The sequence below is a fragment of the Ranitomeya imitator genome, chromosome 2 (assembly GCF_032444005.1).
Source record: "Ranitomeya imitator isolate aRanImi1 chromosome 2, aRanImi1.pri, whole genome shotgun sequence".
Lineage (NCBI taxonomy): Eukaryota > Metazoa > Chordata > Amphibia > Anura > Dendrobatidae > Ranitomeya > Ranitomeya imitator.
Window position 1 is genome coordinate 177,085,377 of NC_091283.1, and position 13,173 is coordinate 177,098,549.

The 13,173-nt window shown below is 50.5% G+C and overlaps 1 protein-coding gene across 5 annotated transcripts in view; it reads right to left on the bottom strand.

The window, feature by feature from the left end:
- The window catches only part of GOLGA2 (golgin A2), a 35,628-nt gene extending 22,687 nt beyond the window's left edge, over positions 1-12,941 (bottom strand). For 3 of the 5 annotated variants that reach the window (XM_069748091.1, XM_069748090.1, XM_069748088.1), the window contains exons 1-3: positions 12,813-12,941; positions 10,621-10,737; positions 9,142-9,222 (exon numbers count right to left, since the gene is read on the bottom strand). In XM_069748091.1, the coding sequence (XP_069604192.1) occupies positions 9,142-9,222; positions 10,621-10,737; positions 12,813-12,857 (243 nt within the window). In that variant the 5' untranslated portion in view covers positions 12,858-12,941. The remainder of the gene's footprint in view (positions 1-9,141; positions 9,223-10,620; positions 10,738-12,812) is intronic. The other 2 variants (XM_069748092.1, XM_069748089.1) reach the window with 1 other exon arrangement.
- Positions 12,942-13,173: the final 232 nt, after the last annotated feature.

Here is a 13,173-nt window from a genome sequence, read left to right on the forward strand (position 1 = left end):
TCCAAGGAAGAGATTTTACGGTAAGAACCGAAAATCCCCCTCTTTCTCGCTTCATTGGGGGACACAGGTAACCATGGGACGTCCAAAAGCAGTCCCTAGGGGCGGGATATTCTGCAGAAAAAGAAAAGCTAGGTCGGCCGGTGAGAAACCGCCGCCTGCAGTATCTTTTTACCCAGGCTCGCGGCCACAGAAGCCCGGTATGCACCTTGTAGAATTTTACAAAGGTGTGAATGGATGACCATGTTGCGGCCTTGCAAACCTGTGTGAGGCCAAAGCTTGGTGACGAACTGCCCAGGAAGCTCCCACAGCCCGTGTAGAGAGTGAGCCTTCACCCCCGAAGAAGGCGGTTTGTCTTTGACATGGTATGCCTCCAGAACCACCGAACGGATCCAACAAGCAATTGTGGACTTGGAGGCGGGGAGCCCCTTTCAACGCCCTTCTGAGACGACAAACAGAGGATCAGCCTGACGAAAAGAAGCAGTTCTAGAAAGATAAATCCGGATAGCCCTGACCACATCCACCTTGTGAAGAGATTTCTCCAAAGGATGAACTGGGGAAGGGCACAAGGAAGGGAGGACGATGTCCTCATTGATGTGAAATGCCGAAACTACCTTTGGTAGAAAGGAAGGGACCGGGAACCACCTTGTCCTGGTGCAGGATTAGAAAGGGAGAACGACAGGACAATGCTGCCAGCTCAGAGACTCTCCTAATCAAGGTGATGGCGACCAAGAAGGCCACCTTCCATGATAGAAGCGAGAAAGAGATCCTGACTCAGTTCAAAAGACGCACACTGGAGAGCGTCTAACACGAGGTTGAGGTCCCAAGGCTCGATAGGAGGATGATAAGGGGGAACTATATGAGCGACCCCTTGGATAAAAGGTCCTCACCTGTGGGAGAAAGGCCAGGTCTCTTTGAAAAAGGATGGACAGAGGAGAAATCTGACCCTTCAAGGTGCCCAGGGAAAGTCCCGAATCAAGACCCGAATCAAGACCCGCTTGAAGGAAACCGAGAAGGGATGGGAGGGAAAAGATCATAGGAAACAGACTATTGTCCTTTCACCATCAGAAAAAGGCCTTCCAACATCTATGGTAGATACGCGAGGAAGCCGGTTTTCTCACTTTTATCATAGTCTGGATGACGCTGTGAGAAAAACCTGCATCCTCAACAGCCATACCATTAAATTCAGAGACCGAGAACTTGGGTGGAAGAGGGGCCCCTGCGAAAGAAGATCCGGACGATTCGGAAGTCTCCATGGAACGTCCGATAGCATGTTCACTAGTTCCGCATACCAGGACCTGCGAGGCCAATCTGGAGCTACCAAGAGGACAGGGACCCCTTCTATCTTGATCTTTTTTACGACACTTGGATCAAGGGGAGGGGTGGAAACAGATAAGGCATCTGGAACTGGGCCCATGAGATCACGAGAGCGTCGCATTCGACGGCCATCGGATCCCGAGCCCTGGAAACGTACTGGGGGACCCTGCGGTTTGCCCGGGAGGCCATTAAGTCGACATCTGGAACGCCCCACCTCTGGTCTCTCGTCCCCTCAATCTTCAACCAGATTTGTCACTCGCCCACCATGAGCCCTTGGTGACTGAGGAAGTCGGCTTCCCAATTGTCCACCCCTGGGGGATAGAGGGAATGTGGCTCTCCGCCCAACGCAGAATTATTGCCACTTCCGACATGACCTGTCTGCTGCGAGTCCCTCCCTGATGGTTTATGTAAGCCACGGACATGGCGTTGTCCGACTGAATGTGGACTGGCTTTCCCGAGAGGAGGGACTGCCAGTGGATGAGGGCTAGGAAGATGGCTCTGATTTCCAAGAGGTTGATAGGAAGGTGTGCCTCTTGAACAGTCCAGCGGCCCTGGGCCATGAGGTGGAGAAAGACTGCTCCCCACCCCTGAAGGCTGGCGTCGGTGGTGATGACCTGCCAGCGGAGGGAAAGAAATGACCTCCCGCGCAGAATGGAGGTGGATAGCGTCCACCAAGTGAGAGACTACTTCACCTTGGGAGAGAGGCGAAATGGGCGGTCCAGGGAAAGTGGGTTCCTGTCCCAGGCAGCCAGAAGGGCCAGCTGGAGGGGGCGAGAGTGGAACTGAGCATAGGGGACCGCCGCTTCCATGGAAGCGATCATTTTCCCCAGAACCCTAATGGCGAGGCGGAGAGGCAGAGGGTTCGGGCCCTTTAGTGCTCTGATACCCTGAGGAAGAGAAAGGAATTTCTCCTTGGGGAGGAAGACTTGAGCCTGAAAGGTGTCGAATTCCATGCCCAGGAACTCCAGACATTGAGATGGAATCAAGGAGGACTTCTGATAGTGGATTATCTAACCGAGGCGAATAAGCGTGTCCAGGGTAAACTGGAGGCTCTGGCTGCAATCCTGACGAGACAAACCCTTGATCAGGAGGTCGTCGAGGTAGGGGGGGAATCACGAGAATCCCCTTTGAACGCAGAATGGCCATGACCGCTGCCATGACCTTCGTAAAGACCCTGGGAGCAGACGCCAGACCAAAAGTGAGAGCCGTGAACTGGTAATGATGTTCTTGAATCGCGAAATGGAGGAACCTCTGATGCTGTACGCAAATCGGGGTGTGCAGGTACGCATCCCGAATGTCCACAGAACACAGAAATTCTTTCGGTTCCATGGCAGCGATCACCGAGCGTAGTGATTCCATTTTGAAGTGCCGAATTCGGAGATGGCGGTTTAACTGCTTGAGATCCAAAATTGGACGGAAGGAACCGTCCTTTTTTGGAACTATGAACAGGTTTGAGTAAAAACCCGAAAACAGCTCGCGATAAGGGACCGGAACTATGACTCCTGAGGCAAGGAGGGAATCGACGGCCTGGAGAAGCCCTGGGAGATGGGAGAGCTTTTTGGGAGGACGAGAGAGAAGGAAACGTCTTCCTGGGGGCGAAGAAAACTATCTTGTAGCCTGAGGTGACGATCTCCCTGACCCAGGCGTCGTCGACTACCGATAGCTAAACCTCTGAGAACAGAAGAAGCCGGCCTCCCACCCTGGAAAGATTTCCAGGTGGGAGCGACACGTCATTTATTAGAAAATCTGTGGTCACGAGGTCCAGAAGGTTTTGAGGAGCGGCTCTTAGCTCTCCAGTGCTGGAGAGGCCTGAAAGAAGGCTTCCTGTTATGAAAGGCAATTCAGAATCACAATGGACATGGAGGTCAGAGCACATACAGTGAACTGACAATAACCCAAAATAATAGAACGAGCTCTGAGACGTGGGAACTCTGCAGACCGCAATCCCTAAGCCTATCAAACCACACTAAAGGTAGCCGTGGAGCGCTCCTGACCAGAACCTAGGCGCCTCGTCACAGCCTGAGAAACTAGCTAATCCTGAAGATAGAAAAATAAGCCTACCTTGCCTCAGAGAAATTCCCCAAAGGAAAAGGCAGCCCCCCACATATAATGACTGTGAGTAAGATGAAAACACAAACATAGAGATGAAACAGATTTAGCAAAGTGAGGCCCGACTAGCTGAACAGAACGAGGATAGGGAAGATAACTTTGCGGTCAGCACAAAAACCTATAAAAAACCACGCAGAGGGGACAAAAAGACCCTCCGCACCGACTAACGGTACGGAGGTGGTCCCTCTGCGTCTCAGAGCTTCCAGCAGGCGAGAAAAACCAATAAAGCAAGCTGGACAGAAAAATAGCAACAAAATAACATAAGCAAAACTTAGCTTTGCAGAGCAGCAGGCCACAGGAATGATCCAGGGAAAAAACAAGTCCCACACTGAAACATTGACAGGAAGCATAGATCAAAGCATCAGGTGGAGTTAAGTAGAGAAGAAGCTAACGAGCTCACCAGATCACCTGAGGGAGGAAACTCAGAAGCTGCAGTACCACTTTCCTCCACAAACGGAAGATCCCAGAGAGAATCAGCCGAAGTACCACTTGTGACCACAGGAGTGAACTCTGCCACAGAATTCACAACAGCTTCCTCCATTCTCCTTGTGAGGAAGACCATTCCTGATGAGTGGGGTTTCCTGAGGAGGTAAAGGACCGAAAGGGGCGAAAGGACTGGGGGCCCCTCTTGTTGAAGGGACGCCTAAGCTTAGACTGAGGTAAGGAGGTACTCTTACCACCCGTAGCATCAGAGATCATTTCATCCAGCTGTGTGCCGAAGAGTCTGAAGCCCTGGAAGGGCAGGCCAGTGATGGATTTTTTAGAAGCGGGATCTGCGTTCCACGCTTTAAGCCAAAGAACTCGGCGAATGGCCACAATGTTACTGTTAGGCTGGGTTCACACTGCGTTAGTGTGACCCATTTAACGGACTACGTTACACCGCGGCATAACGCGGTGTAACGTAGTCCGTTAACGCCACCATTATTTTCAATGGCGGACGCATCGCTAGCGATGTGCCGTCATTGAGTGACGGACCCGAGACACGGGCTGCAGCGTTCCTGGGTCCGTCACTGCTAGCGCAGATGGAGCTAGCAGATTCTCCATCTGCGCTAGCGCTGTGCAAACATCGGCACTTGCGTCAGTGCAGTCCGTTTAACGGATGTGTTGAATGGACTGCACTAACGCAGTGTGAACTTAGCCCTTGCCGAGCAAGCAGCCGCATCCAGGGAGGCATTCATGAGGTATTTACCCGCAAGGGAACTCTGATCCTCCAAATCAGACAGTTCCTCAGCAGGAGCTGAGGCTAAAATGCCTCTGCGCAGGGTCTTGGCCCAGGCTGACACAGCTTTCGCTACCCATGAAGAGGCGAAACTAGGACAGAGGGAGGCTCCAGAAGCCTCAAACGCCGATTTTGATAACGCCTCAATTTGTCTGTCCGTGGAATCCTTAAGAGATGCCGCGTCCGGAATAGACAAAACAGTCTCTGAGGATAATCTAGACACAGGCGGGTCGACCCTAGGAGACTCGGACCATTTGATAACAAGGTCTGAGTGAAAAGGGTATAAAAAACGTCCAGCAGTTTCCTTCCAAGGAAACGTTTACCAGGATTTTCCCAGTGTCTAGATGTAGTGTTGTCAAACTCCTTGTGATTAGGAAAAACTCTAGAGGGACGTCTAATCCGTTTAAATGAAACGGAGACGTCCTGAGAGGTTGTCTCTTCCTCCTTAAGCTCAAGCGTCTGAATAATAGCCGAAATAAGGCTATCAACCATGTCCTGTGTTCTGGAAGTCTGATCTGCATCAGAGTCAGATTCCGACTGAGGCCATGTCAGACCCGACGTCCACCTGCGAGGGGGAACGGGCAGATAGGGGTATCCAGGAGTGATCCGGTGAACTGGAAGAGGATCTAGACAGGGTCCTCTTCCTGTATCTTTTTTCAAGTCTGCCTCTGTGAGGGTCTTGGACAGGTGCGAGCGAATCGCCATGTGAGGCGTTCGTGGCACTGGTGGCATTAGATAGAAGCGGGATACGTTCAAGTGCCTGGACCAGGGACTGAGACACTTTAGTCAAGTCAGATACTGACTGAGACACTGCAACGGCCCACTCCGGGGGAGGGGGGTTGCACTCATCCCGAGACATAGGAGCTTCCTGAGGGACGGACATGATGGGAGGAACGCAGGACGGGCAGAAAGGAGAAGGCTGACCGGAAGCCCACTTTTTCTTACAGCGAGCGCAGGCGTAGTGGATGACCGTAGTGGTATATCTGGGGGCCCCTGCGGGGTTGGACATAGGTGGAGATAGAACCACTTGTAGCAGGTGCAGAAACGATACTGCAGGGAGGAGTACAGGCCAGGGAAGAAGCAGCGCAAGCCTACCGAAACCCAGCGACAGCGGCCGTGCGGGAGTCTGTGTCCCCCAGGGATCCTCGTGCACCACGCGACGGAGGCCGAGCAGGAGGAAGTCGGCTTCTCTCAGAGAACTGCGGGAAGAACGCGCCGAAGTGGGCGTGGCCAGGTGCAGAAGGGAGAAAGAGAACCTCCCAAGAGAAAAAAGGTGCTCGCCCGAAAAACGGGCGCGAAATTTGAAAATGGAGAGGAGCTAGAAATAGTGAAAGTTGCATGCCGCGCTAGCGGCTGAAAAGAGAAGATCGGTGCCGACTGGTGCGCGCAGGAAATCAGGTGACTGACCTCCTGTGCTCCCCACTAAGTGACACTGCCACTGCAGAGGTGAGGGGAGATTATATCTCTGGGGGAGGCATCGGTTGATTAAAGAGTCCCCTACCTGAAGACGAGGGTCCTGGAAATGAAGTCCTCCTTCCCGCGCTATTTCAGCCGGCGCAGAAGACTGTATCAACCCCTGAACAGGGGGAGGAGGTCACTGGAGGTGACCACCGTCTTCCTCTCAGCCCACTCCGAGGAGAGGGATGAGGGGGGAACATCGCAAGGACTGGCCACCGATAGCGAACATGAACACCCCAGGGTGAGTCGAAGTCCTGCCCAGCGGATCCGAGAGGGTGCGATGTGGGTGATACCACACTGCTCTCTCGGTCGCTTACTGTGGGGAATCAGGGTGAGAAGAACTGCACCCTGTAGCCCCAAAAGAAGCATCTGAAACAAAAGGGAAAAAGATTAATAAACACACACAAAAACCTGAAAGAAAAAAACGAATGCGGATCTGGTGTTAGATCCAGGTCCGCCTCCTACAGACACTAAGCAAAAACTGAGTTGCCTGGTGCCTGTCGGAGGGTGTCTACTGCAGGGGAGGAGTTATTTCTTCTTTATTTGCATGGTGTTAGCCTACTAGTGACAGCAGCATACACCCATGGTTACCTGTGTCCCCCAATGAGGTGAGAAAGAAAACAAGACAACAACCACAAAGTACTGCTTCGGAAGACATGGCCTCCAGAATCATCCAACCTCAACCCAATGGAGATGGCTGTGGATGAGTTGGACACAGAGTGAAAGCAAAGCAGCGGACAAGTGCTCAGCACCTCTGGGAATTCCCTCAAGATTGTTGGAAGCAATTTCCTCAAAGCTTTTCTTCACCAATGGACATATTGGAAATTGTTCAATGAGGGGGAATGACCTCGCAATCTGGTTGTCCGGTCTAAAATGATAGGCGTGCAGTCACTGCAGACTTATGAATCTCCCCCAGTGAACTACGAGGAGTCGCTGGTTTCTCCTATTATGGAGCAGGTGTAAACCGCTGCAGAATCCGCACAAAGTATTGACATGCTACAGAAAAAAAAAAACAACGCTGCGTTTCCATGCATTCTTTTCTGCAGCATGTGCACTGCGGATTTTGTTTTCCATGGTACTGTAAAAAGCATGGAAAACAGCTGCAGATACGCAGCGTCAAATCCGCTGCGGATCCGCAACGTGTGCACTTAGCCTTACACTTGCATTGCGAAAGGCCGCGCCACTAGACGGGATGCAGCCTCACTCAATACAAGTACATGGAGCAAGGCCGTGAACATTAGTTGGCTTCTGCCCGGGAGAATGTATAACGCATACTTCACCGCCATTCTCAGCTCCATCTGGCGAATCCCTGCAGTGCACCGTACATGTGTTAGGGGGGAATCAGTCTGAAGTCGCGCAGTGACTGCACACTTATCGGTTTGACCGGACAACCCCTCTAAAATAGAAAGTGGTGGTAGATGTGGTCTCCTCTGAAGTGCTGGTTTCAATAACTGTCGTATTCTTTTTCTCTTTTGTTCCCTTCCCATTCTCTCTCTTCTCACCCTCCTTTCTTCTTCCCATTGCTCTAGCACATAACTATTTGGTTCATGTAAGAGCTTATATTAATATCACATCAGGCTGGTTATACTTATATTCCAATGTTTAACGATAATTTAAAGCTTATTGTTAACTTATTATTGACCGTAACTGGAATGTTCAGTATTTATATCAATGTTGTTAAAACACAATAAAAATATTTAAAGTAAAAAAAAAAAAACAAAAAAAAAAAAAAACAGCGATGACCTGATAAAGCTGCAGAAGAGAAGCTAAGGGGGTGTAAAGTTGTCATCTCAGTAAAATATTGAACAGTCTAAGGTGTGACACATTCCGGTTTGTCTCACATGCGTTTCTTTACTCCTTAGTTCCATATTTGTTCCTTCCTTCAGTCTAAATCTATAATGTGCACATTCCTGTAAGAACAAGGAAAACCATTGCATAAGCAGGTGTGTCTGGGCTTATGACCAGGACTGCACGATCGGTGGGAATCCTGCTGCCGGGACCCCCACTGATCCTGAAAGCGGGAGCTCCTGAGTCCCCTTGTGTGACAATAGCGGTATTGAGCATGTGCGTCTACCACTTCCATAGACCATGAATGGCGCTGTGGTTGCACATACATGCTCACTACCGATCGGGGGGGTCACCATAGCCAGACCCCCGAGCGATCATACATTCTCTAGATGCAATGTCCTCAGCTCCATGTAGACGATCATGTATAATAAATCTGCACTGGAAAGTACCAAGGACGACATGCCGCCTTCCAGCTGCTGCCACCAGGCCATGTCCTTCCTCAGTACATAGGGGACAAAGGTTGTTTGGCTACTCAGCATAGTACTGTAATATATCAATGCAAAAAATAAAAAATTACACGTGGAATGTTTAGGCTCCCTTTATTGCCACATGAAAAGGCAAGCAAAACTGATCACATCCTGTCCTACACCCCAGTATATATACACAATATGTCCCATATACATCCTGCAGACCACCTGCCAGCTCTCCCCTCACCTACTGTATCCTCACCCATCCCTTGTAGATTGTGAGCCCTCGCGAGCAGGGTCCTCTCTCCTCCTGTACCAGTTGTGACTTGTATTGTTTAAGATTATTGTACTTGTTTTTTTGTTATGTATACCCCTCCTCACATGTAAAGCGCTAAGGAATAAATGGCACAAAAATAATAATAATAAATAATGTCATCAGCGCCACTTGCTGCGTCACTGTATAGCAGTAACATATCGCGCCCTATAGACAGAACATGGCGGTATTACGCTACCTACAATAACACTGCCGCAGTATAGCATGACCGTCGCGCTGTCTTGTGATGGACCACAACAAATACAGCACATTGATTGAAGGGGGATCAAAATAAATAAAAGGGTACACGTCACATCTGAACCAATGGATAACAATGAACGGTGACCATGAGGGAGAAAGTGAAAAAAAAAAAAAGGGACCACGTAAAATAGCTGGGCAAGCATCAGGGGCACAGGGTAGGGAAGCACAGGCAAAGCCGGAGCAAAATGGCAGGAGCTCCCCGTATAGCTCACCTTCATGTCTCCCAAACCGGGAAGGGAAACCCCATTGGATCTATGAAGATCTGATACCAGCCCCTTCAAAATGGCCTCAATCTGAAGATAGTGAGAAAACATAGAAAGAAGGGGAAAAGGCAGAGCAAGGAACACAACAGCGCGCTCTAGATTACACACAGCAGCCATATTGGACACTGATGCCAACTGACACAACTGGAGGCAGTCAGTAACTGAGTGCAGACCACCATAAAAACCCCCTGTGTAGGACAATGGGGAAGGTACAGTCCCTCACAATCCTGCAGGGTTATTTTCGGGACATCAGTAGAAGGGGTCTCAAAGATATCCCTACAGTGCACTCTGATATGGAGTGTAAAAGAAAAAATTAAAAAAAAAGTAAGAAATACTTAGGATGCTCAGTTCTCATCGATAACACCCGGGTACAGATGGAGAGAAAAGCATGCTGAAGGTGTGAAGTTGTCAAGGGAACAATATAGAGCCCTACTACTGTTCGCCAGGATGGGGCACGTCTGCATGGAGCGGTGGGGTAAATGATCCACCACAGCTCTACTCATGGTCTATAGGACTGCCAGAGATAACTGACTACAACACTCATCATTCTCTGGCAAGCCCAAGGACAATGAATGGAGGGAGGGTCAAATACGCACTGCAGCTCCATGCAAACCGGGGACAGAGGGGCCCAGTTATGTTCGGAGGTAAAAAAACGCCACCTATCTAGAAGATACCGCCCATCCTATGGATAGGTGACAACTTGTTACCCCAGACATATTGTTACCACTACGATATACCTGTGGTGGTCCAATCTACTGAACCCCTACTAGCGAAAAAGCCACAGCTCTGGTGTAGCAGTGTTACCCCTGCAAATTGCCGCCCTCACCTCTCAGCGTGCGGGGAACTAAAGTCCAGGTCCTTCTACAAGGAACCCATCACCTGATTCATGCTGCCCAAGCCACAGGCTGCAAGAATAGAGCTGTGGTGGATCATTTACGCTACCGCTCCATGCAGACGTGCCCCATCCTGGCGAACAGTAGTAGGGCTCTATATTGTGCCCTTGATAACTTCTCACACCTTCATCATGCTTTTCTCTCCATCTGTACCCAGGTGTTACCACATTTGTCTCTGAAAGGCTCCAGCATTTCAGAATATAGCGAGAGACCTGTCAATCACCTAGAGCGGCGCTGGGAAGAGCCGGACAAGTCTCGCCTCCAGCAAGGCTCTAAGTCATGCTGTATATGGTCTGGGCTGTATGAATCAAGTAACAGGTTCTCTTTAAGTGAATGGTCCTGGCTGCAGCAATCTAAGCGAGCTGGGAGACAAGTTCTCTGTATACGTATGCCTGCATTACTAAGAGACATAGAAAAGGCCATGGAGGCGGTAACTGTAGAGCTGCAATCAGATGCCCCCTAAAAAGTATCCTGCAAATGCGATTGATGCATTATTTGTACATGGTGAATGACGCCATGTGATGCTGTGCCTTACTGGGTCTGGAGAGAGGCGATTGGGGGTGTCAGGATGGCTGCTGGACTCTTTTCCCTTTTTCTTCTTTTTGCCGCCCACAGGAGCTGGTGGAGTCGTTTTCTGCTGATATTCCTTTAACTATAAAGACAATGGAAAAGAATAATGAAAAACAATCAAGAACCAAATATGGCATCTCTACAACAATCTAGTGTTCTCTGTTATCAGCCTTTTCTGGGTTGGGGAGAGTCTGACTGTAATGTGGGATGATTGAAAGGAAGCCAAGAATCACTGCTGCAGCCATGTGGACTACAGCTCCTGCCACATCGACATGCAGAGTTATAGCCCTGCAGGAGAGGCCGGGGGTCACCGGCGGATCAGATCTAAAGGGGCACAAGGGTCTGACAATATGTAACATTAGCCTGGAGGGCGGCCCACAGCTGGACAGTCACAAGAGGTAACTGTGGGAGGGACACGGCTGTCACCACCAACCCCAACACCCCAGCCGACATTTCCTAAAGTCCTACACTGCAGAAAAGACGCACTGTATTCTTTACTAGGACAATGGGCCGATTGTAAAAAACAAGGCTTACATAAACCAGACGATGATAATCTCTGCAAACCTTCAGGTGTCTGCATCCTGAGCGCGTTCATCTCACCACTACCACCATCATCTCCATAAGAAGTATTTCTGCTGATCCCAAGGAATAATATCTGTATTACACTCACTATTCTGCTGGTGCAGTCACTGTGTACATACATTACTGATCCTGAGTTACATCCTGTATTATACTCCAGAGCTGCACTCACTATTCTGCTGGTGCAGTCACTGTGTACATACATTACTGATCCTGAGTTACATCCTGTATTATACCCCAGAGCTGCACTCACTATTCTGCTGGAGCAGTCACTGAGTACATACATTACTGATCCTGAGTGACATCCTGTATTATACTCCAGAGCTGCACTCACTATTCTGCTGGTGCAGTCACTGTGTACATACATTACTGATCCTGAGTTACATCCTGTATCATACCCCAGAGCTGCACTCACTATTCTGCTGGAGCAGTCACTGAGTACATACATTACTGATCCTGAGTGACATCCTGTATTATACTCCAGAGCTGCACTCACTATTCTGTTGGTGCAGTCAGTGTATACAAACATTACATTACTGACCCTCAGTTACATCCTGTATTATACTCCAGAGCTGCCCTCACTATTCTGCTGGTGCAGTCACTGTGTACATACATTACTGATCCTGAGTTACATCCTGTATTATACCCCAGAGCTGCACTCACTATTCTGCTGGTGCAGTCACAGTGTACATACCATGCATATCAGGAGATAACTGTCCAGAGCATGTAGTGGAGGGGAGTAACTTTTCTTTTTGGACTTGCGATACACCTTACATTGCCATCAGCTATTCCTCCTGTACTTATTCCGCCCCGGTTATATGCGGTCACACAGGCGAGGGGAATAAGCAGCTGTCAGACATCTATCTCTCCCTAGATAATAAAAATGATTGGACATGTTGAGATCCAACTGCGCGATCCTTCTTCCCCCGCGATCAGCTGCTGGGACACGGCTATATGAGGCAGCTTGTCAGCGGGATCAGCCATCTAACCAGTATGGGGGCCTCTGGAACTACCCAGGAAGTATAGGACAGCCCCCACACAGACACAAGTCATGCCGGCTTGATACCAAACACAGAAGATCACTTACTGGGGTCTTATGAGAATAACCCATGTGTGCGTCCCCGGAGACTCAGCGCGGCCTCCACCACGTCCCTCTGTAGTGCTTCCTGGCAGCCATGCCACAACTGCTCTAATCCGGGCAGCCCCCAGTCTGTGATCACGTGACACTCTGCAGGTCACCACCTCACCGCTTGGCATAAGCTCCAGCGATAATATAGGTGGCACTATAGGGTCTGCAGCCACTGCCCTGTCACATGACCTTGTGATCGCTTTCCATGCCTCAACAAATAAAGTTGCAAGGTACAAAGTGGCATCATGTGATGGAGGCCAATACCCAGTGCCTGCCAGCCCGTGCCCACCACACCCGTCCCCCATACTATGGGTGCACACCCTGCTGCCATGGCACCCAACACTCCGCAGCTGACACCTCCCACTGCCCCGGTCTCCGGCCTCACACCCACAGTGGCCCGGTAACCAGTGTCCGCGCCGCAGTCCCCGGGCCTCCGCCACGTCCTTTACCTTCCGCCGGGCCGAGGCCAGCTTGTGCTGTCTATCGTCAGCCATCCCGAGTCCGGCCGGGGGAACACGTCACCGCGCACCCACAATGCACCGCGCCTGCGCGCACTCCCGAGCTGAGCGCGGTCCCCGTGACGTCACTGCCAGCTGTACCATCCCAAGGGGCGACGTGGGGGGGAGTGGGCGGTACCAACAGTCGGGAAGTGCAGGAATGTGTGCACTGTGCCGCCCTGCCCTAGTCAGCGGGTCACTGTGTCCGCAGGAGGCTGACAGGCGTGGGCTGTGTGTACACAGGCTGTCTGTGTAATTGGTCTCTGCTGGGTATACACAGGCTGTCTGTGTGAGTGGTCTCTGCTGTGTTTAC